Source organism: Balaenoptera ricei, chromosome 17 (assembly GCF_028023285.1).
Source record: "Balaenoptera ricei isolate mBalRic1 chromosome 17, mBalRic1.hap2, whole genome shotgun sequence".
Taxonomy (NCBI): Eukaryota; Metazoa; Chordata; class Mammalia; order Artiodactyla; family Balaenopteridae; genus Balaenoptera; species Balaenoptera ricei.
In genome coordinates, this window is record NC_082655.1 from 81,367,726 (window position 1) to 81,391,143 (window position 23,418).

A 23,418-nucleotide genomic window follows, 5' to 3' on the forward strand; every position below is an offset into this window, starting at 1 on the left:
CTGTAGTGTGGAGACCATTAATTTATATTTAGAAATGGTAAGTATCTGGATGGTTCAGACAAGCGGACCAGAAAATGCAATAGGAATACTGGTGCACCTAGAGCAGAGCCAGAGGCCACGTGCAGATCAAGGTGAAGAGGGCATTCCTGCAGGGAAGCTGAGGCTATAAACCAGGTGGGCGCAGGAGCCTGAGAGCTTCTAGCAGCAGCTTCAGTCTGAGGACACAGAAAAATAGGTGATCATAAGTGGAAAGTTTAGTGATTCTTTTGTCTAGCTTTTGGAGAATGTTTTGTTTTTGAAATCTAAAAATGTAATTAGAAGAGCTTGGCATTTTAATGAGACGCAAACAAGAACAAAAACTAATACAAGGGGAAAAACACCCAAGTTTGTGATTTCTGAAGGATGTTTGAATCAAGGAAGACTGAGTAATGGTAACAGCCACGAAGCATCCCAAACAATTGTCAGAAAAGATCCAAAGTTACAGCAGATATGGGAATGGCTCTAAAAAGCAGCACGAGACTAAAGATGGTGTAAAAGGGAAGGATTCCTGGGAGACTGAGAAAGGAGTGAGCATCCTGCACGAACCCCAGAAGCCGCTCATGGCCAAGGGTCAGGCCAGCAGGGACGGCCGGAGCTCCTCTCTGTTCTTTTCTGAGGTCATGGACGGGGCTGGGGGCACGGACGGGGCTGGGGATGGACGGGGCTGGGGGCACGGACGGGGCTGGGGATGGACGGGGCTGGTCATGGATGGGGCTGGGGGCATGGACGGGGCTGGGGATGGACGGGGCTGGGGAGGCACTGTGACTTAGAGACACAGGCGGGACCAGGTGGACACGTGTGCAGGCCATGCCTCTAGATCCCACCTCATTGCACCCCAGGGCCAGTCACTAGATTTTGCTAAATCGATAGATAAATAAATGGTCAGCATCAAAATATGAATTTTGCATTTAGGCTAGAACACTTTCTTAAACTGTTGCTTATGTATATTTTAATTCTCAGATCTAAAGAAAATAGTGCAAATGGATAAACACAGTTTATCCAATTTACATATGACAGGGTAAAGAGAAAAAGGATTTGTATAAAATATAACTATTTAAAATAAATAAATGAATGATAAATAATCACATGTTAAGATATGTTAACGGAATGGAAGATAGTTTAAAAATAGAAAAGCAAAGGTCAGAGGTAAGTAGTGAGAAACCTAAGATGGAAAACCCTAAAAGGAAAGTCTTCAGGCTGAATGGATAATATTCTAAATAAAAATACTGATGTTTTCATTTCTGGTTGGTTTGTGTGTCATAAGAATTATAAAATAATTTTGTTTTTTGTCAAACCTCTTAATATATGGCACCCATCACAATTCAAATATTACTTCTGTGGCCAGTATTTTGAATGGAAAATATACACTTATTTGATTTAAAAAATAACTCTATTTATTACATGTATAAGAGTTTTGTTTGGGTTGAAATAATGTAAATATTAAACAGAAATGATTTATTTGGCAAAATTCTTAATGTTTAAAAACTGTCTAGGTTAAAATGTGGTACTTCAGTAAAAATAAGTAACATTGTATTATTGAGTTTCACTCTAAATGGAAATAGAACAGAAAGAAAAGAACATTTCCATCCTACACAAAATTCATACAGCTCCACTCCCAGAAATAGAGTCAGTGCTTATGTCAAATGAAAGCAGCTCTCGTGAATGGGTTTTATTCACACTCAGCTCCTGTTCTCTCTTCATGGACATTTACAATCTTCAGTGGTATCTTTAAATCTTTCATGGCAATCTCAATAAATATGGAAAAAAACAAAAACAAGAAAACTTGTTTCTTGGTTTATTCCCACAACATCATTTCCACATCCGATAATTTGTCCTACATATCTCCTTGGCCTTAGTTGATGACAGATAGAGTGAAGGTAAAAAATAAACCTTAAAACTAACATTTTATATAGTAATACTCTCATCACTTGACAAAGACCATGCTACTCTACATTGGTCAGTTTTCTGAATCATTTTCATAATGTCAACTAGAGATGATAGTCACCAAATTTAGAGTTCCACTTTCCAAGCGTATGTACCTCAAGCTGTGTTAAAATTTCATGAAATGTACACCAGAGATGTATGATTTTCACCCTACACAGGCAAAATGCCTAACCCAACAACCAAGATAAAGTTAAATTTCATTGATCTCTGCAGAGATGTAGGTTTCTAAAGGGCATTTAAAATCATTGAGTTAATTTTTTCAATATTTATATAACTTTCTGTCCTTTTTTAAAATTTATATTTTATTTCATTGATGATACATTGCAGGTGTGGTACATCTTTAATAGTCAGTGATATACAGAAAGAAAAGCCCTTTGAAACGTAATAATAACTAGAAAAGAACAGATATGGTCCGTTTTTAAAAGAACTGAGATGCTAAAACTTTAAATCTATCCTATATACTTGGCATTGGAACATGAGATTTTACTGATTTCTTAAATAAAAAAAGAAAACTGTACAAAAGAAAAAGATGACTAGAACAGAACTAATGCTTAACTTACTATCAGACCTTATATGAACCTAAAACGTGTTCGGCTCCTTTCACTGACAGACCAGTATTTCCCGCTCTGGCTCCTTAAAAGATAGGCACACCGCAAGACCATATTTGATATTTTAGATGAAACTAGATAAAGAAAATTAATGAGTTCTATTCAATTCCAGGTAAGGTAAATTTCCCAAATACTTTTCTAAAATCTCTTAATCAAAAGGTGGCCAAGATTTTGAGAGCCTGCTTAATTTCATCTCAGTCCAAATACTGAGGAGTTTGCTATAGCCATTCTCGTCTACTTATCTGCACAAAGTTAAAGTTCACAGAAACGCGGGCGTTACAGCACAGACTCTGTAAGGATAGACAGGAGAGATGGGCTACCTTTATGCTTAATCCAAATCCTCCTACAGTTTGTCTTCTAATGGTCACCGTTCTTTCCTGAAAGACAGATTTTAACAGTGGTTAGTGTTGCCTGCTACTATACCTACACACCATTTTCCTCTGCTGGGTTTTGTGCTTGCTCTTCAAAAAAAGGACATTTTGTGACAGCATAAAGGCCCCAAACCGTGCAATAAATGGAGTATTTTGGAATTTTTAAATCGAAGGCTAACAATTTATTTGTCAAGGTAAAAGGGACTGCAGTTTATTAAACTGCTAAATTCTCAAGTTAACTTCTTTCAATGATTTTTTGGACATAGTTTGGAATCTGAACTTTAAAACCTCTTCTCATTCTCACATTATGTATTCTTGTTGTTGAAAAATAATTCAACATCACATGGTAAATATTATCTTTGCCAACCAAGGTCATATCTCCATTACTACCGGTCATGTGGTTTGCGGAGACTTGAGTGCCGGGCTGGGAGACTGCCATGTTTCAGCACGTAAATGGTCCATGTGTACGTCTGGGGTTGGAACTCTAAATAAACCAGGTTCACAATGATTGCTTGTTTGAAAGAAGAATGCATTTTACAGTTAACTGATAATTATAATAAAATTATCAGTTTTCAAAAGCAGTCCTCTTTTGCCTTCCACAATGGAACCAATCATTCAACCACTGGCATATGAAACTTAAAAATCGCAAAGAGCCACATTTGGAAAAATCCTTTAGTTTCCAATAAAAAAATCAATATTACTGCTTTATGGTGATCATCTCTACATAATGCATATCTCCTGGCATGCTGAAGGGTTGAGAGCTTTTATTTATAACCTTCTCCATTTATTTATAACCTTCTCACCTTCTTGAACCTTCCCCTACCTAGAAAGGTTTAGACTCCACCTTTCTCCCCTGGTACCTGGAATAGATATTTGTTTTCTGGTCCCTGTGTCTCCACAAAGGCTCAGTTTATTTGGCTACATTATCTACTCCTCTACTTAATAGTCACCTGAGGTATTCCACCTGTGGTAGTTTAAAAAATACATTCTAAACAAATTTTATCATTTTAAGTACAATGGAAAAATACATTTAATAAAATTATTTCTTATATATCTTTATATAGATTTCTTTCTGAAGAAAGAAAAGTTACTCCGCACATTTAGATATCTAATTAATATTTATCCATATCATATTCCAATAGCTATATCACAGAGGAGCTCAAATACTGGGAGACTCAGAGGGATAAGTTAATTAAATGGTCGTCTTCAGTCTTACCAAACAGACAGGCAAGCTGCTTTCCCACTGCCTATCAAACTAAACTAAAGTTCTTAGATGGCACAGCTATTTTCTTAATTCTTTTCTGTAAGGAATAAATACTTGATTCCTTAAAATAGCATCAAAACCAAGGGTACAGTTAGCTCAGAAAACCCACATCAACTGTCTCAAAATAAAGATTTCAATCTGTCAAAGCAAATGCATTTTTAATAGCAAATGGTATCACCTAAAGTTTCTAGAACATCTTCCATAGCACTCATTAGCCACAAGGGCAAATTGGTGAGTAAACTCCGGAGCAGCAGAGTGTGTGCTGAAGCCCTGCTTTTCTCTGAAGGAAGGACGAGCATGCAGGTTATTAAAGGTCTATGCGGTGCCTTTATTCATTCTGTACAAGACTGCTTTCCAGTCTTTGGTGGAGAATATTTAGCACATGTTCCAAATTGGATACAAAATTGCTGATGCAGAGAAGAGTCTGACTAAAGAGTCAGCAGAACCTGCGGAAAAGCTCAGAAGCAGCACTTATTTTAATGTTTTTTAAACACACGGGTACACACGCACGCTCTTGCAAATGCAGACACCACCTCTAGACGCTACTTCTTCATTAGCTGACTCGTAAGGAAGTGGGGAGAGACGGGCAGGTCGAATTACTTCGTGTTTTAAAGCCAAAATTTTCAGTTGGTGCCTGCAGGTAGCCGGAGGCATGAAAAGGCACACCACTGTCCAGTTGGTACCTGCTGACACCCTCCTGGTCGTCTGTAGGTCGTGTCAGCTGTGCCCTCCAGCCCCTCCCCACCTGCCCACGTTGGGGTCTCCCTCCTGCCCCAAAAATCAGAGGAAAGAAAGGGATGTTAATGAATTGTTTCAGCTGCTCACCTCATAAATCAGAGGGTGTCTGGAAGCTGCTCGGAAGCTGTATTTGGTTAACACAGTGTGAGTTTCATAACGACGTTGCCTAGCAACAAGGCACCATCCTTTGGGAAACCAAGTATAATTGCTTATTTTATTTCTTAAAACACACAGTTGAGACATGCTCCCACACACTCATATATACGACAAGCCTACATTTATTCTTCCCATTCCTTACAAAATGAAAGGATGGAGCCCAAGAGTAGTATCGGCCTATATGAAGTTGTGCCACACACCTAAATTCATTCATGTTATGGACAACATGTTGAAGTGCTTAACTTGCATTATATAAAAACATAATTGTTATCACCCCTGCCCTCTGGAATATTATATTTGACATACTCTCTGTGTTTACTGTCTGAACTACATGGGAACCAACATACACATGTTACCAAACAGAACACATTGCTCTTATATATCCCAGGAATGGACGTTTTTGAGATATGCAGTGAAAAAGAGGAGGGAGTGGTGAGAGTAAGGCAGAAACTAGAGATTGCAGTGAAGAACTGTACTGATTCTGCGTGCTGGGAACAAAGAAGATGCATAGGAAAGGAGAGAGGAAAAGTCATGAGCTCTTTTCGACAATTCAGGAAGAGTAACTAAACCTCAAAAAGGAATAAGAATAAAATGGTAGCTTCTAATTACCAAAAATCTAAATACTATGTGCCCTTATATATACAGTGGAATATTACTCAGCCATAAAATGAAACGAAATTGAATTATTTGTAGTGAGGTGGATGGACCTAGAGTCTGTCATACAGAGTGAAGTAAGTCAGAAAGAGAAAAACAAATACCGTGGGCTAACACATATATATGGAGTCTAAAAAAAAAAAACGGTACTGATGAACCTAGGTGCAGGGCAGGAATAAAGATGCAGACGTAGAGAATGGACTTGAGGACACGGGGTGAGAGGGGGAAGCTGGGTTGAAGTGAGAGTAGCACCGACATATATACACTACCGAAGGTAAAATAGTCGGCTGGTGGGAAGCGGCCACATAGCACAGGGAGATCAGCTTGGTGCTTTGCGATGACCTAGAGGGGGGATAGGGAGGGTGGGAGGGAGACGCAAGAGGGAGGGGATATGGGGATATATGTATGCATATGGCTGATTCGCTTTGTTGTGCAACAGAAACTAACACAGTATTGTGAAGCAACTATACTCCAGTAAAGATCTATTAAAAATAAATAAATAAATAAATACTATGTGCCCTTACGGGTCTCATAGCACTCGTGATTGTTTATTAAAATACACCGTGACCTTGACTGTTTCTTCCCACTAGTTTTCTGAGTTCTGAACCTATGTCTTGTTCACAGTTGTAACCTTAGAATTTAGCATCGGGCCTAAATCAAAGTTAATCATCTGCTAAATGAATAAAGAGTTTTTTTCCCAAACATTTTCATTTCAAACACATAATCATCACAACATCCCACCTGCGTAGGCAATATTTTCCCAATTAAGAGTGAAAAAACTAAAATGCAAATGAGTTACAGTCACTTGGCCAAGATCCAAATCATGATTGAAATGAAAGTGTCTCTGATTCCCACCACCTTTTCCATCACACAAGCCCAAGACAAGATGGAGAAATAAGATGAAAGAAGCAAAGATACTGAAAAATAGGGAGCAGAGAGGGAAGGCGTCGTCAGAAACAACGCTCTTCCTCTGAGACTGGGAATGAGGCAAGCACGACCCCCGCCTAGCACCACCGACCTTCAGCTTGTGCTTGAAGTTATAGTTACAGTGCGGCAGAGCAGCGATAGGGGATGAAAGGCCTGCGGGCTAGAGAGGGAGAAAGGAAACTGCCTTTGTTCTTTGTCTATGTAGAAAATCCCAAAGAACCAACAAAAATCTCATGGAACTAATACGCAATTACAGCAAGGTCGCAGGAGACACAGTTAATATACAAAAGTCAACTGCTTTCCTGTACATCAGCCATGAAAATTGGAACTTGAAATTAAAATCACAGTACCATTTACAATAGCCCATTAAAAAGGGAATAGTTTGGTATAAATCTAACACGTAATGTTTTCTATGTGGAAAACTATAAAACTCTGAGGAAAGAAATCAAAGATGATCAAGATAAACAAGGAGAGATACCTTATATTCATGGATTAGAAGACTCAATATTTTCAAGATATCGATTCCTCCTAACTTGATCTATGGAATCAATACAATCCCAATAAAAATCCCAGCAAGTTGTTTCTGGGTATCAAGAGGCTGCCTCTCAGATTTATATGGAGAGAACCCATAACGGCCAACACGAAGTTGAAGCAGAAGGACCAAGCCAGAGGACATGGGGTCCCTGATTCAAGACTTGCTATAAAGCTACAGGAATCAAGACAGTGCAATTTTTTTGAAGACTAAACATATAGATCATTGGAACAGAACAGCAAGCCCAAAAATAGAACCAAGAAAAAAAAACAGAGTCAACTTATCTTGACAAAGGAACAAAGGCAGTTCAATGGAGAAAAGGATAGTCTTTCAATAACCACCCCCCAAAAAAATAAGAAAGAAAGGAATCCAAACATGAATGTTATCCTTTCACAAAAGTTAACACAGACTGAATCACAGACCTAAACATAATCACAATCTGATATAAAAATTCTAGGAGAAAACCTGTATGACTTTGGGTTTGGCAATGAGCTTCTAAAAGGAACACCAAAAGCATGGTCCATAAAAGAAAAAATTTGATGTTAGGAAATATTAAAATTGAAAACTTCTGCTTTACTGAAGATACTGTTAGGAGCGTGAAAAAAAGTCACAGATTGGAAGAAAATATTTGCAAAATATCTATTTGATAGGGACTTGTTTCCAAAATATGCAAAGAACTCAACACTCAGCAAGAAAACAACCAGCCTAATTTTAAAAGTGCCAAAATATTTGAGCGAACACCTCAACAAAGAATATACAGCTAGAAAGAAAGCTCTAGAAAAGGTGCTCAACAAAATTTATTAGAGGATTGCAGGTTAAAAAATGAGATAATATTATACACCTTTTAAAATGGCTAAAACCCAAAACGTTGACAATATCAAATGCTGGGGAGGATTCTCATCACTAAGAATTCTCATTCCTTGCTGGTGGGAATTCAAAAGAGAGTTCGGGGGTCTCTTACAAAGCTAACACGGTACAGGAATTGCACTCCTAGGTATTTACTCAACTAATTTTAAAATTTATGTTTACGCAAAAGCTGCACGCAAATGTTCATAGCAGCTTTATTCATAACTGCCAAAAACTGAAGTGACCAAGATGCTGTTTATTCATAGAATGAACAACAAATAAACAAACGAACAAATAAATAGAAATGAGCTATCCAGGCCCAAAAAGACATGAAGAAAACTCAAATGGATATCACTAAGCAAAAGAAGCCAGTCTGAAAAGGATATATACTCTGATCCCATCTGTAAGACGTTCTGAAAAGGCAAAACTAAAGGACAGGGAAATGACTAGTGGTTGCCAGGAGTTCGGGCAGAGGGAAGAGGCTGAATGGATGCAGCACAGGGATTTATAGGGCGAGGAGACCATTCTTCATGATACAGCAATAATGGACACATGACACTGTGCATTTGTCAAACCCCACAGAACTTCAGAGAAAAAGCAGTCCACCTTCACGTATGCACATCAGGAAGCTAGGGGGCCCAGAGCAAACTGTGACAAGTAATCTAACTGCATTACAGGTGTGCGTCAGCCCCCTTCCGAGAGGGATGGGAAAACGCGCTGCCTGAGCGACTTTGGAAACGAGTGGCGTCTGAGAGACACAGGCTACGGGCTGAGACCCTCCTTGATGACGCTGTCCCACGCGAGGGTGTAGTGACAATCCTGACAGTGCTATGCATGCACACTGAAATTAAACAAGCACCTGGGGGGGGGACCAGCTTCTCACTGTGGGGTGGGAGTTTACAGACACAAGCAGGGGGGCGGCTAGAACAGTCCATGGGCAAGGAAGACAGCGGGGAGGTATCAGTATGAACCCATGTTTAGCTTAATATGGATAGAGGTGGTTACATATAGAAATACTCATAGGTAAGTGAACCTACAAAGGTTATTGTCTGTCTTTTTAAAAATGGCTCTTCAGGGCTATAATTCATATACCTTAACACCAGCCACTTAAAGTGTACAATTTAGATGCTTTTAGTAGATTCACAGTTATGCATCCGTCATCACAATCAATTTTAGAACATTTGTATTCAATATTCCAAAATGTACCTAGAACCCCTCACTCCTGATTCCCTCCCCCATTCTAACCTTAGGCATTTAATCTATGTTCTATCTCTGTGGATTTGCCTATTATGGACATTTCACATAAATGAAATTATACAGTATGTAGTCCTTTGTGTCTGTCTTCTAACTACGATGTTTTTAAGGTTCATCCATGTTGTAGCATGTATCAATACTTCGTTTCTTTAATTGTCAGATAACATTCCACTGTATGGGTATACCACACTTTATTTATCCCTCCCTCCACATTTAGGGTGTTTATAGGATTTGGCTATTACGAATCACGCTGCTATGAACATCTGTGGACAAGTTTCTGTGTGGACACGCGTGCTCATTTTTCTCGAGCATATACCAAGGAGTGAAAACTGGGACTGCCAGGCTGTACCAGTGCAGCTGGACATTCTACGTTCTCACCAGCATTGTCCGAGGATCCCAGCTTCTCCACATCTTCAGGACCACTTGTTCTTATCTGTCTTTTTGATTATAAACATCCTAGTGGATATAAAGTGTACCTCATTGTGGTCTTGATATACATTTCCTTGATGGCTAATGATGTTGAGCATTTCTGCATTTCCTTATTGGCCAATTATACATCTTCTTTGTAATAAAAACATCTATTCAAATCCTTTGCTCAATTTTTATTGCCCATTTTATTAATGAGTCATAAGTTTCCAATTGATCCTTGAAAGATATTTTTGGCATATATAGAAATCTGGGTTAATAGTTCTTTCTCTTCGGCAGTTGAAAAATACCGTGCCACTTCTTTCCAGTTTCCATTGTTTCTGGGGAAAACTCTACTATCATTTGAATGTTTTTTCCCCTAGTCCTAAAGTATTATTGTTTCTTGCTGCTTTTAAGTTTTTCCTTTGTCTTTAGTTTTCACGATTTGACTATGATGTGTCTTAACACAGGTTTCTTGGGTTTATCCTTTTGAGATCTGCCCCACTTCTTTAGGTTTATGTCAGTTGCAAAATTTGGGGAGTTTTCAGGCATTATTTCTTCAAGCACTGTTTGAGCTCTGACCTCTTTCTCTTTTCCTGGGACTCTGATGATATAAACATTGGATCTTTCATTATAGTCTCATGGGTCCCTTATTTTTTTCAGACCAATTTTTTTCTTTAGTTCAGAAAGGGTAATTTTTATTGTTCTGTCTTCAAGTTAATTGGTTCTTTCCTCTGTCCTCTCCATGCTGTTCTTGAGCCCATCCACTGAGTTTTTATTTCAGTTGAGTTTTCAGTTCTACAATTTCCAGTTGCTTTTTGCTGAGACTTTCTATTTTCTCATTTGCTTCAATCCTGTTTGTAACAGACATGAAACCATTTTATGACAGCTACTTCCCAATCCTTGTTAGATAATTGTAACATCTGTGACATTTCAAGGTTGGCATCTGTTGATTGTCTTTCCTTATTCGAGGTGAGAATTTCCTTGTTACTGCTGGTCTAGGTGGGAAAGTTCCAGCTGCTCCAGGCCTCCGCTGACAGGAGCCTGGGTGGGAAGTGCAGGGCTGTCTGGCCACTGCTCCCTGAGAGGCCTCCACCGTGGTCTCATCATCAACGTGCTGCAGTAAATCCCAACTTTCCACAAGGCCTCCTCCGGTACTTCTCCAGGGCAAGGTGGAGGAGACAACATATTTCTAAACAGCAGATTTCTCTATCTGTGGTACAAAACAACTGATGAAGTCAGTTCCAAGGGAGAAAAATAATAAATATACCAATGACAAAAATGACAGTTTTTTTGTTTTTTGTTTTTTTTATTTTATTTTTGGCTGTGTTGGGTCTTCGTTTCTGTGCGAGGGCTTTCTCTAGTTGCGGCAAGCGGGGGCCACTCTTCATCGCGGTGTGCGGGCCTCTCACTGTCGCGGCCTCTCTTGTTGAGGGGCACAGGCTCCAGACGCGCAGGCTCAGTAGTTGTGGCTCACAGGCTTAGTTGCCCCGCGGCATGTGGGATCTTCCCAGACCAGGGCTCGAACCCGTGTCCCCTGCATTGGCAGGCAGATTCTCAACCACTGCGCCACCAGGGAAGCCCAAAAATGACAGTTTTGACCAAAACTTTCACTATTTAATCTATTATGTTAAACATGTAGGATAGTATTTACATAAATAATATAGGCCTTATTTTCACTTTATTATCTATTTCATTTCACCTAGTTTGTATGAGTCTTCATTTCCAGAACAATGCAAATTTTAGTCTATCAATCTATGTTTAATTTCATTGAAGTATTACAAATTTAATTAAAATAATTTATATGAAGCAATATAACCTTCATAAACCTATAAACTTTAGAATATCCTTAGGCTTCTTTTCACTAATACCATGTTAAGAGCACTTTGGTTTGAAGCAATAATAATTAAATTCCTTTGCATCTAAAAAGGACTGACTCACAGAATGATTCTTTTGAGGTGAGAAGTCTTGTTTTCTAATATTATACAGAAAGATTACTTATCCAGTTTAAATTGCTCATCCAGGATAATCATTAGAGGCAAAGTGAATTAGAGAAAGGGACAAATATCCAGATCAGTGGTCCATCAGTTACTTTAGGAAACAACTATGACCTCACGTGAGGTTATAGAACTGAGAGGAATACAAGTTAGATATGGTCAGAAAGCAGAAAGCGGGAAGAAGGGACCCAGGCTTTATTTTTCACTTCTACAATCTTCTACGGTAATGCTGTCACATTCAACGCTGTCACAGCCAATTCTGTAAATTAGATGTTCTCTCCTTCTCACTCACAGGAACCGAGATTCAGAGAAGGAAGTTAACTCACATAGGGTCACAAAGCTAGCAAATGGCCAGGCTGAGATGACAAGCCGGGTCTGTCTGATTTTAGAACCAATAGATTTTCCACCGTAACACACACACACACACACACACACACAACTAACCTTGGTTCTGACACTCCTTTGAGTCAGATATACTGAATTCTTTCTCTAGGATAACACACAACAAAATGATGAATAAAATAAGGCACACAAACAAAAAATAATGTCAAAGTGTAACCAGGGCAATAAGAAGAAAAAAATTGCACGGTTGTCAGAAAGGAAGACTAATTGTGTCCTGATAGGTAAGAAGGTTGGTTCCACCCAAACTGTGACCTGATGGCATACACCACGGGCCCACGGCTGGAAGGACCAGGGAGGGGAGCAGTGGCTCGTGGTGTGTGTAAGAAGGAACATTTCCACCACTATTTGCCCGTTTTGAATTTGGCTCCGGATGAAAGATTTAAAAGCTAATTCTACTGAGAATTTGTAAACATGAATTGGTCTACATGTGGGTTTGAGATGAGATTCAGTCTACCTGTGTGGTCTCGAATCCCCAGTAGAGACTTTAGTTTAAAGAATACCTGGGTCGCCAGTATCCTCAGGCACCTTGAAAAAACAAATGAAAATGAGAATTTTGTCTTTGTAACACATTGTAGAGCCAAACCCAAGAAATTCCCACAGGGCACCAAAGGACATGAACTCAGGGTGAAAATTCGCAGAGCACAACGAGTGAGTCAGCAGAAGAGCAAACAGACAAACAAGGAACAAGTGGCAGATTAGGTTCTGTAGAGACTGCAGATCCTAGAATTCCAGACGCACCATGTAAGTAGGAGTTTTAGAATGATGAATAGAACAGGAGGAGATATCAAACGTACGATAGTGATATCAAATATTATGCATCAAATATAAAATGGGACAGACTAGAGCTTCTAGAAGCAAAAAAAGTTTCCAGAATCAGAACTTCAATACATAGTTTAAGCAACAGACTAAATCTAACCAGAGAGAGAGTTCCTGACCTGAAAGGAAAGCAGAGGGAGTTGCCGTCTGGCCTCCAAGGCCAGACCATCAGGCGCAGAGTAGGAACAACAGAAGAGAGTGAAGACTCAGGGGCTGACGTAACGCCCACCTACAGATCAGGACCGGACAGAAGAACAGAGACAGGGAGATAAGCAGAAGTTTCTTAAATGATTGATGACTGCTCTGAATTGAAGAAATGCATAAATCCTCATAATTCCTGACTCCCGTGCCAAGTAAATAAAAATAAATCTTCGCAGTTGCATCACAGTGAAACTGCAGGTCACCACAGGTGGGGATTCCTAAATATCCAATGCTCTTGAAAGAAGGGTCAGGTTCCCTACGAAGAAAGCGTAAGTAGACAGATGGTAGACTTTCCAAAACTCTACCTCAACCTGACAGTTAGGGGAACAATGTATAATAAAATAAAGCAAAATGTCAATCTTCTTACAAGATAAAGAAAGAAAAACCACCAAACAAAACATTTTAAATATCTATCTACCAATTATCTACATACATATATTGAACATAGGCAGATAGATAGATAATATTCTATACATATACATATACACAAACACACACACAATGTGAGATAGATAGATAGATACATGATAGAGCGAGCTTAGGGAAAGAGTTATATTATTTATATGTAGTAAACAAACTTAAAATTAAGAAGATTAGAAACACAAAATGCAAAACAGTTTTTTTTTTTTTTTTTTTTTATGGAAAGAAGAAAGGGCATCAGTGAGGGCAGGGGAGGCTTCAGAGTGAAGGGTAACATTTTCCTTCTTAAACTGGTGATTGGCACATGGGTGACCATATCCTTCTTGTTCTGTGAGTTCAAATTATATGTTATAAAAATTCATTTCTATAAATATGTAAGTGGAACAATCTGGCTTAGAGCTGATCTAATGTCAACACCCGTGCTCTATCTGTTGACGTGGACGCACCATCACTTGGCAGGCGGGGCTGGTCTCGTGTACGTCAGTCCTTAATCCTCACCTGTGACAACGCACATCACCTTTCCTACGAGAATGCATTCCTTTCTTGGATAATTCGGGAGTAGAGAGATTACCAAATAGTGAGCAACAAACCAGAAGACCACCTCTGTGCATATAAGTTGTAAGTATTAAGATTAGTAAAGGAAAAATGATTTTATTTCATGAGTTATTTGAAAATGCTAAACATAAAATAATAGGGATTTAAAAATATACTATTAATAAGGGACACACCCAGATTGGTGACTGTAGGCTGATCCAAGTTGGCAGATAAACTACATTTCAAACCAAATAAATTAGCAATCTGGATTGAGAAGCCATGGTTATTAAGGCGGCAAAATCTATTATGTGTATGTCCAATGTATGACAACCATAATAGGATTTATAAATTAGAAGACTAACTCAGTATGTATTATGGTGATGACTTGTTATTCTGTCTATTCAAGCATTTCATTCACTATTTCAAAAAAAGTGTCTGTTATTATTCTTACATCCTTTTATTTCAGTAATTGTGCATGTAATCATTATAATATATTCAGGCATACAATCGGATGTTTCTTACAAAGACTCAGTGGCAATAAACTTCAAAAGTAATATAATAAAGAAATGATATTTTTGTTCTAAAAATGAAAGATTTACGACTTGTCAATAAATTTGCTTTATATGTAAGAAGCAAATCTTTTGTTAAAGTTGTTTTGAGGGTAAAATAAAACTTACGGTGCAGGATAGATAAACGCCTTTAAAAATCTGCATTTTACAAAGCATGTTAAGCATAATGTCCTTAATATCCTTTATATACATTGTATACCTAAACGACGATCTCGTGAGAAAAATTAGCTCAGTTTATAAAGTGTACTTCTCCCATTTCTCTACCATTATTGTTCTTGGGGTAAATATGATCATTCATTTTCTTTTTCATTTGGAAGATTCTTCAACTAATGACACCAGACTGTCTACTGCATCTGGTCTGTGTGTCACCATCCCAGGAGCTGCCAGCATCATGACCTCGTTGTTGCCAGGGCACCACTGCTGTTGCCGGTGACCTATCACAACTGCTGCCACTGAGGGACCATCCCCATGTGGCCAACACCAGGGGTCTGGAGACAACATCTTTACTGGAACTAGTCTTCCTTCCAGGACCTCCTCATCTACTGCAGCTTAAGCCCTGGGAAATCTAGGAGCATCAGCGGCCCCAGTGGGGACTGTTGACTGTTGGAAAAAACAAACACCACACGAGGAACAGGCGAGAAGGGTTCCAGCACTGTCTTGTGAAGTTAGCAACTTCTCTGACAACAACAGAGAAAGCACCCTAGGTTCAAGATCATCCTTCGTTCATCCTTCTTTTATAAAATCACAGCGAGCTAGACCACAGTGACCTACCTATAACTATTTTTTTTTTTTTAATTTTTAGAAGTATCCATACCCTCTCCTTTCCTAATCTTATTAGCAGCATTTTTGGAATGGCTGTCTCCAAAACAGAACAGGTTAAAAGGAGAAGCAGACACATAAAATACCCTTCATTGCTTCATTCATAAATATAGAATCAAATGTAAAAAACATCAGGATTAAGCCGATAGCTTCTGTTTTAATTTTACTTACTAATGAACCCTTTTACCTCTAAAACTGATTGGGGAAAAATCAAATATATTTACTTAGAATAGATCAAATTGTATTGCATGTTCTAATAGGTACTTGTTGGCATTGAGATTTCTTTTTTAAATTTGAAAAATATATATAATGTGTATGTTGTGTGTGTGTGTGTGTGCGTGTGCGTGTGTGTTCACAGATTCTGATTTCTGTATTAAATGGCTCTTTGATGGGAAAAAAGAGAAAAAAAATCTGAGGCTACACACACCGGCCATCTTAGCTGACCTGGTGAGAATCCACCCCAGTGAGCACACAGCCCGCTGTAGCTGCAATCTCTCTCCTGATCAAATTTTCCACAGATAATGACCTCACCCCCGACTTCTCTGCATCTCAGCCCGTCCCATTCCATCCCGTCACATGTGAGTGAACACTGACTCTTACCGCAAAAGGCAGATATTAGCTTCTCTTAACATTGCCTTCAGGAAATTATGGCTTCGCATGTGGGATTACTAACTGCATGTTTTCTCCCACAAGGAAAACTAAAGGAAGTTGCTTAACTTTGTTGATTCTAAATCCTAACGACGCTCATTAGAACTCTACTGATTATATTGACGCTATATATCTGGTAGTTCTGCCATATTTAGACTTTAATCTCTAAGATTTTCTTATCTTTTACTGGCAACACCTTTGAAACTGGTGTCTCTGTGATGAAATATGCGGCCATCTCATATTGATTTTAGTCTCATTGGACTTCTAAAATATTTTGCCAACATTTAAAACCAGCCTTGGCTAAATCTGATGTTCCTTCAGGGCAGCATTGAAAGAGATAATATCCCGGGGACAGACACAGCTTCCTGTGACTTAGGGGGCGGGTCACTCGGGAGACTGACAGGGACCAAACATTCAATTTCTGAGCACAAGGGAAGGTGATTTCTTCCTCTTATAGTAACTGAAGCTTTCACATTTCTACCTGATGGACAATTGCTCTGTATCATTCTGATATATGTAACATATGTGTATATATGTATGTAACATATATATGTAATATATCTTTTCCAAAAAAAAAAAAAGGAGAAAGAAAGAAGGAAGGAAGGAAGGGAAGGAAAGAAAGGAAGAGAAGGAAAGAAAGGAAGGAAGAAAGAAATTGACCACTACTCTTTTATTAACTAAAGGAAAGAAAGGGCAACCCCGTGGGAACAATTTCATCAGCCTTGACAGCCAGAACCGTGATTCAGGATAATTTAAATGGTCTGTGACAAAAGAATAGTTAACAGTCTGCAGAATGTGCATTTTCTTTAGCTAGCAGGAGCCTGTTGATTTAGGACCCGGTGTGACTCCACAGGATGTTAGTGACAAGTGTGGTGGAAGCTCAAGTTTAGCATTATTCACCCCAACAAAACACTCCAAAATAAGTCTGTTAATGAGCTACAAACTAAATCTACCTGCTAAGCCACTACAGATGTCTAGGGAATCCAGGGTGCTGCCTGCATGACACTTGCTGTAGTTTTCTTCTGAAATCATACATGACAACACTGTTAAGGTGATGTCTTCAATGTCATTGCACAATCAATGATAAACTTTAAAACTTCCTGTTTTATGATAAAATTGTTCTGTCAAACTCAATTTAACATCACCTATTGCAAAGGGGACAACAGGCCCAAATGGAGTCCCTTGTGCTAAGCCCACGTCACCAGACACTTAACACTTAACCTAAGTGCAGTTTCAGTCTCTCCCAGGACTATCGCATGGTTTAACCACTCAACCTGGAATTCCCTGCTCAGGGCTGGAGAGTAATCCTGCCCCATAGACCCCTAAAACTCCCCTTAGGAGGGTGGCCTTCCCTGAAACAAAGCATTCTTTGTTAATAACTTCCTTTTTCTTCCCCCATTCCACCTTTAAAAACCTTTCCCCTTCTGCAGCTCAGTGGAGCGCCTTTCTATTTGCCAGATGGGGTGCCACCCAATTCATGAACTTTTGAATAAAGCCCATCAGCTCTTTAAATGTACTCCGCTGGTTTTCGCTGTTTATCAGGTTTGGTGCCCGCGCAGGAGCAGAGGTGGCTCTGAAGGCTTTGGGGACGATGACGAGCACAGACGCGGTCCCGGAGGTGCCTTCGCGCTCACTGTCTTCACCACGTTTCTGAGAGCTCTCGGCTCCGAACTCGGTGTCTGATCCGCCTTCCCGTCCAGGGCTCAGCGGGCCAGCTTGAGCAGGCAGAGGGCGCCATCCAGAACCCCAGGCCCCGGCCCTGGGTTCAGCCCGCGTTTCCCAGTCGTCTGGAACCCCTTTCTCCAGGTCCCCTCCCCAGTCCCCACTTACTGGGCTCTGATGGTTCACTGCTGGGAATTGCTGGGAATTCACTGCTGGGAATTGCTGGTGGTGTGTTAAGGTGCATGAGCTTGTTTGTCTTGTTCTGTGTAGATAAAGGCTATTGCTAATGGGGATCGTGGAAGCCAAAAAAAAGCCACAAAAATTGGTGGGTACGAGTCAAGAATTTAAGAGCTGTGAGAACGCTTGCCACCAAAGCCTCCTGTGTTAGGATAAGACTCCTCTGCTAGAATAATGGGTCAGAACAGGTTAGACAGACGCTAGGTCACCCGCCAACCTCAAGAAAATTTCTGTGTGACGAAGTACACAGTAAACCATCACACAATCTCCAGCCCAGCAGCACATCCCTTTCAAGTATTGGTTTGGCTCCATGAGAACTGAAGGCTTAGCTTAAAAAAGATAAAATAAACCAACAAACAAATAAATAAATAGTAAAGATGGGAACCTTAAAATCCAAACACTTAGAGACCGTTGTAGGGTTATTATTTGGCCTAATTCAAACATTGTTGTGTGTCAGGAACAGGAAGTCTGGAGGAGAGGGAGAGAGATGGGGAAACAGCTTGCCAGTGGAGCAGTCAGAACACACAGCATTTACCAATTAAACTCACAGTCTTGCATGGGCACAACTCATGGTGCCACAAAACAATGACAATAGTAACATCCAAAATCACTGATCACAGATTACCGTAAAATATAATAATAGCGAAAACATTTGAAATATTGCAAGTACTACCAGAATGTGACACAGAGACACAAAGTGAGCAACTACTGTTAAAAAAAGGTACTAATAGACTTGCTCGACACACAGTTGCCATAAAACTTCAATTTGTAAAAAATACAATACCTGTGAAGTGCAATAAAGCAAAGTGCAGCAAAATGAGGTATACATGTAGCTTCATTTTTAAAAAGTTCATTGCAAAACACTAATAAAATTTTAAGAACATAAGAGGTACCCCCCCGCCCAAAAAGAGAGAAAGACTATGAGGCTGACCTAACCCTGGTGACCCCTCTCTCCTCCTTTGCTGGAGCGCAGTACTTGCTCTACTAACCTGTCTGAATTGTCTTTTCCCTCTGAAGAGAAGACTGACCATAAACAAAGCCAAGTCAGTGGCCTTACAAACACCGTATCTACCCTCAAAGGGGACCCCCATTTGGGCCCCTCCCAAAGCTGACAGGGCTCTGTGGGCTTTCTGGGAGACTGCTACATTATTTCCTGAAACAACTATGAAAAACAGAAATTAAAATTTAAAAAGAAAACCTTCTAATGCCTTGTAAAGGATTTATGGGTGGATCAACCTATGATGTCATTTAAGTTGCAACCAAATTCCTTGAGGAATTAAAGGCAACTGTCCTCATCTTACAAATCTTTGCAAATCTAAAACTGCCGCTAAAGAGGCAATTCAAAATTTACCTATTCCTTTTTACCAATTCCCAAACTTCCCCTATTTATCTTAAAAGGCTTGTAACTTGCATTCTTTCTCTGTGCCTCTAAGATGTAAATTTTAAAGTACAAACTTCAGAGAGGTAATGCTTATCTGAAAAAAAAATCAAAAGAGGGAAAGGTCATTTGAAACTTAGTTTTAGACATCTGTGCAGGTAGCCTTTACTTATTCCATCTTCCAGAAAAGCAACTTAGATCCAACTTCTTTTGTAACTAGTAAAACATAATCTATGAGGTCTCAGTTTATGTCTGTCTATATGTTTATGTGGGTATATGTATATGTATCTTATGTGATATTTTCCTACTACTGATGGTACTGCAAAAGATAATTAGTAAAAAGGCTCTATTTAATTGGCTTAAATAAAACAAAGTTCCTATATAAATGAAATTCTCAGAAATATAACAGAAACTAACCCGAATGAATTTCAGATTCACGTGATATGGGAAAATATAAAAGCTAGTGCAAGGCTGTTGGTTTAATTGAAATAAGCACGTCTTTAGAGTTATCAGCATTAAATAAAACTTTTATTCTACCTGAATTTACTAACCAAATTAATTCATGTTATCTCTATTACAAAAATTGTCAGCCAGAAAAATAACTCAGAATAATGACTGACATTGTCCAATGTCTAATGAAGTGTTTCTGGGTAGTCCTTGTAAGAATAATTTAAATAAATAGATGTACGTAGGATGAAAACTTTTTAATTTCCCTAAGTGTTTTTGATAACCTGAAACCTTAAAGTTTTGCTAAGTTAAGTGATAAGTTAAATTCTTTGAATATCCAGATCATTTCCAAACAAGATAAAATACTGAAACACTAATTATTGAAGACAGGTTTATCTACTTCCACTTCCTTTTACAGAAAAACTAAAGATATTTGGGTTTATTAATAAACAAGTCCCGTGCCATGCTGAGAAGTTTGCTATGAGAAAACACGCATTTCTAGAAATTATAAAAAATAGTTACAGATTTACAGATTTATAAAAAATATTTACAAGCCACAGAATGCTAATGTAAAAAACAGTTCACAATTGTTTACTTATTTATTTTCACTAAAAATTAAAGCTTTTTAGGGTTAAAATTTCTAATATATGGAGTTAAAACTACTAGAAATTATAAGAGAAACAACTCTGGATGCAAGGAAAATAGATGTGTTTTGGGGTAAAAAAAGATATGGATATAGAGATTCATTTTTGTTAGGGAAAAAGAAAGTAATTTTCTCCTAAAATAAAGCTGGTTGTTTCAAAATGCAAAAGAGGAAAAGGACAAACAATGGACACAGAAATTTGAAAACAGAGAGAGACAGAGAGAGAGGGAGAGTATTTTTTATGGTCAAGTTAGCTAAAAATTGAATTGTTATCTTTATAAATGTTTTTAAATTAAGCTTTAATACCAACAGTGTACTTATGTAACACTAAAACTTAGTTTTCTTTTATATGATAAAATGACAAAGTTTCCTTGGACAATTGATCTGTTCTTGATAAGATATTCTGAAAGATTTTTCTTTACCATTTAGGTAATCCACTTAGAAAGCAAAACTTTTGTATTTTATCAAAATGATTTCCTGTGTTTCCTGTTATCTTTATCATCTGGTCTTTGATTACTTAAGTAAACCAAGTCTTCTCAATATTAAAAGAGTTGTTTTGCTCAGAACAATGTAACCTTCTATATATGCCTTTGAAATCTTTTGTCACTTAATTAAATGTATCATTAAATATTGTTTCATACTTATCTGTGATTCTATTTAGTCAAGTGTCCAAACCATTCGATATTTTTGACAAACTTCCCCAAATTAAGATTCTAAATAATGTCTTTTTGACCTGGACATAACTTTGGGATGTTCCAGAGGGCCCCTGGAACATCTCAAAAGATTTGTTCTCTCTCCTCATGAAAGGGGGGGACGTTAGGCTAATTAGGCTTATTTGACAGGTTATATGGGAAATACTGCCAAATAAAAAGTAATACTGAGCTTTCTTTATGCTGTACTTGTATGGGTATATGTTATAAGTGTTCCTGAATTGTATAAAATTCCTATAAATCTGATATGTCCTGGTATAATGTTATCAGTCATAATTCTATTTATTATCTTAAAATGTTGTATGTTACAAAAAAATAACCACATTCCCTTGCCAATTCCATTACAATGAACTCTCATCAGATTTTTACTAATGAGCAGTTTTGAATCCTTTGTCATTTACAGTTATTGTTTTACTCTAATGTTTTTTCAAAAGTGTTCCTGCAAAAGTACTTCATCTTCAAGGAGATCCCAGGAAAGGACTTTTAACAAGTACAGGTTTCTGTACTTGTCAGAATGCTAGAGACCCCATGGTTTGTTAACCCCTCTCTCTGGCTAACAATCCCAAACTTGGGGAAATTTGCATCTAAGCTCCGCCTAGGCAAAGAAAACACACAAGGCAAGAGAAACACTGTTGCATGGTCTATTCACCCTTAAGACTTTACTTGCCTCCACCACTGGCACCTTTCCAGTCCTGAGCCACAGGTTCGGATGGGAATTACCAGGAAGCATTCATGATTCAGGGTTTGCTTCCTTTGTAGGGCTGTCCCTCTCTGGTTAGGAGTAAATGTAAATGAGGCTCCGATTAGGAACATCTCATTAACTCTTGAAAGTATTGCAGAATCCACTATTAAAACAACAGCTGCCCAGCAAAGATCCTTCCACTCTCTGGCCAAAGTTGTTTTTGATAAGAGGACAGCCCTTGATTAGCTTTTAGCTTGAGCCAGGAGGTGTCTGTGCCGTGGCCAACACCGCCTGCTACACCTGGATTAACACTTCTGGGGAAGTTGACACTCACGTACATAAGATCAAGAAACTTGGCTTAAAAAGGTGACTCCTTCAGTGGGATCTTTCTATGACTTATTTGACTTCAATTGGTTTGGGTCTTGGCCATGACTCCAAAGTACACTATAAATACTGGGGATTATCTTGCTTATAACAATCATAGTAGTTTCCCTGGTGAATTGTGTTTTCCTAAGAGCTTTAAATCCAAGTTCTCGGCCACTAACCACCAAGTAAATGATCTCCCTAATACAAGAACTCCAGAAAAGGAACAGCGAGAATGACCAACTTAGATATTGTGAACCCGAAGCCGTGAATGTCCCAGGGATTAAACAAAACAGCATGCCCTGTCGATACCACACAGAGGATCAGATAAAACCACGAGAGCTTCAGAGCAGTAGCTGAGAGGGGCGCTCACGCCTTACATTTTGATCACATCTCTCAGAGAAGCTGAGAGTCTGAGCAAAAGGGGAAAATTGTTAAAAAAGAGACAACAGGCCCAAGATGGAATCACTTGTGCTAGGACCATGTCACCAGACTGAAACTTAATACTTAACCTAATTGAAGTTTCAGCCTCTCCCAGTACTGTCACCTTTAACCAGTCAACCTGGAATTCCCTGGTCAGCGCTAGTGAGTAAACCTCCTGCCCTCACAGACCCCATCTATTCCCCGTAGGAGGACAACCTCCACGGAAACAAGACATTCTTTGGGAATAATTTCCTTTTTCTGCCCCCTTTCTCCCTTTGAAAACCTCTTCTTTTAAACAGCTTGGCAGATGGGATGCCGCCCAATTCATGGATCATTGAACGAAGCTAATTAGAGCTTTAAGTTTGCGCAGTTAAAATTTTGTTATTTAACACACCTAAGGACGTCCTCCAGAGCTGTACTTCAGCCCCAGGGAGCAGACCGATGGGTTCTGAGACCATTCATGGCTCCTTCAGAGACTGGAGCAGTATCAGGGTCATACGTTAACTGTTTAGAGCACAGACAGAGCTTGCTACAGCACCTAGCTTGATTCTCTCGAGGAGGCCCACAGGATTAGTCATGCACAATCCCCTGGGGAGAAGCCTTGGCACAGAGTTCCGGGGCCACTACCTAAAGCCTCCCGCTTCTCAGATGCCAAGAGTTTTGGGCTCCACCTTGCACCACCTCTGAAGGTTCACTGTGATGCAAGACGCGATCAGGGCAGGGAAACTG

The 23,418-nt window shown here is 39.1% G+C and overlaps 1 protein-coding gene across 1 annotated transcript in view; it reads right to left on the reverse strand.

The window, feature by feature from the left end:
• SNTG1 (syntrophin gamma 1) overlaps nucleotides 1–23,418 on the reverse strand; it is a 472,569-nt gene that overhangs the window by 175,205 nt on the left and 273,946 nt on the right. Inside the window, exon 5 of the mRNA XM_059901577.1 lies at nucleotides 2,912–2,968. Coding sequence (XP_059757560.1) covers nucleotides 2,912–2,968 — 57 coding nt within the window. The remainder of the gene's footprint in view (nucleotides 1–2,911; nucleotides 2,969–23,418) is intronic.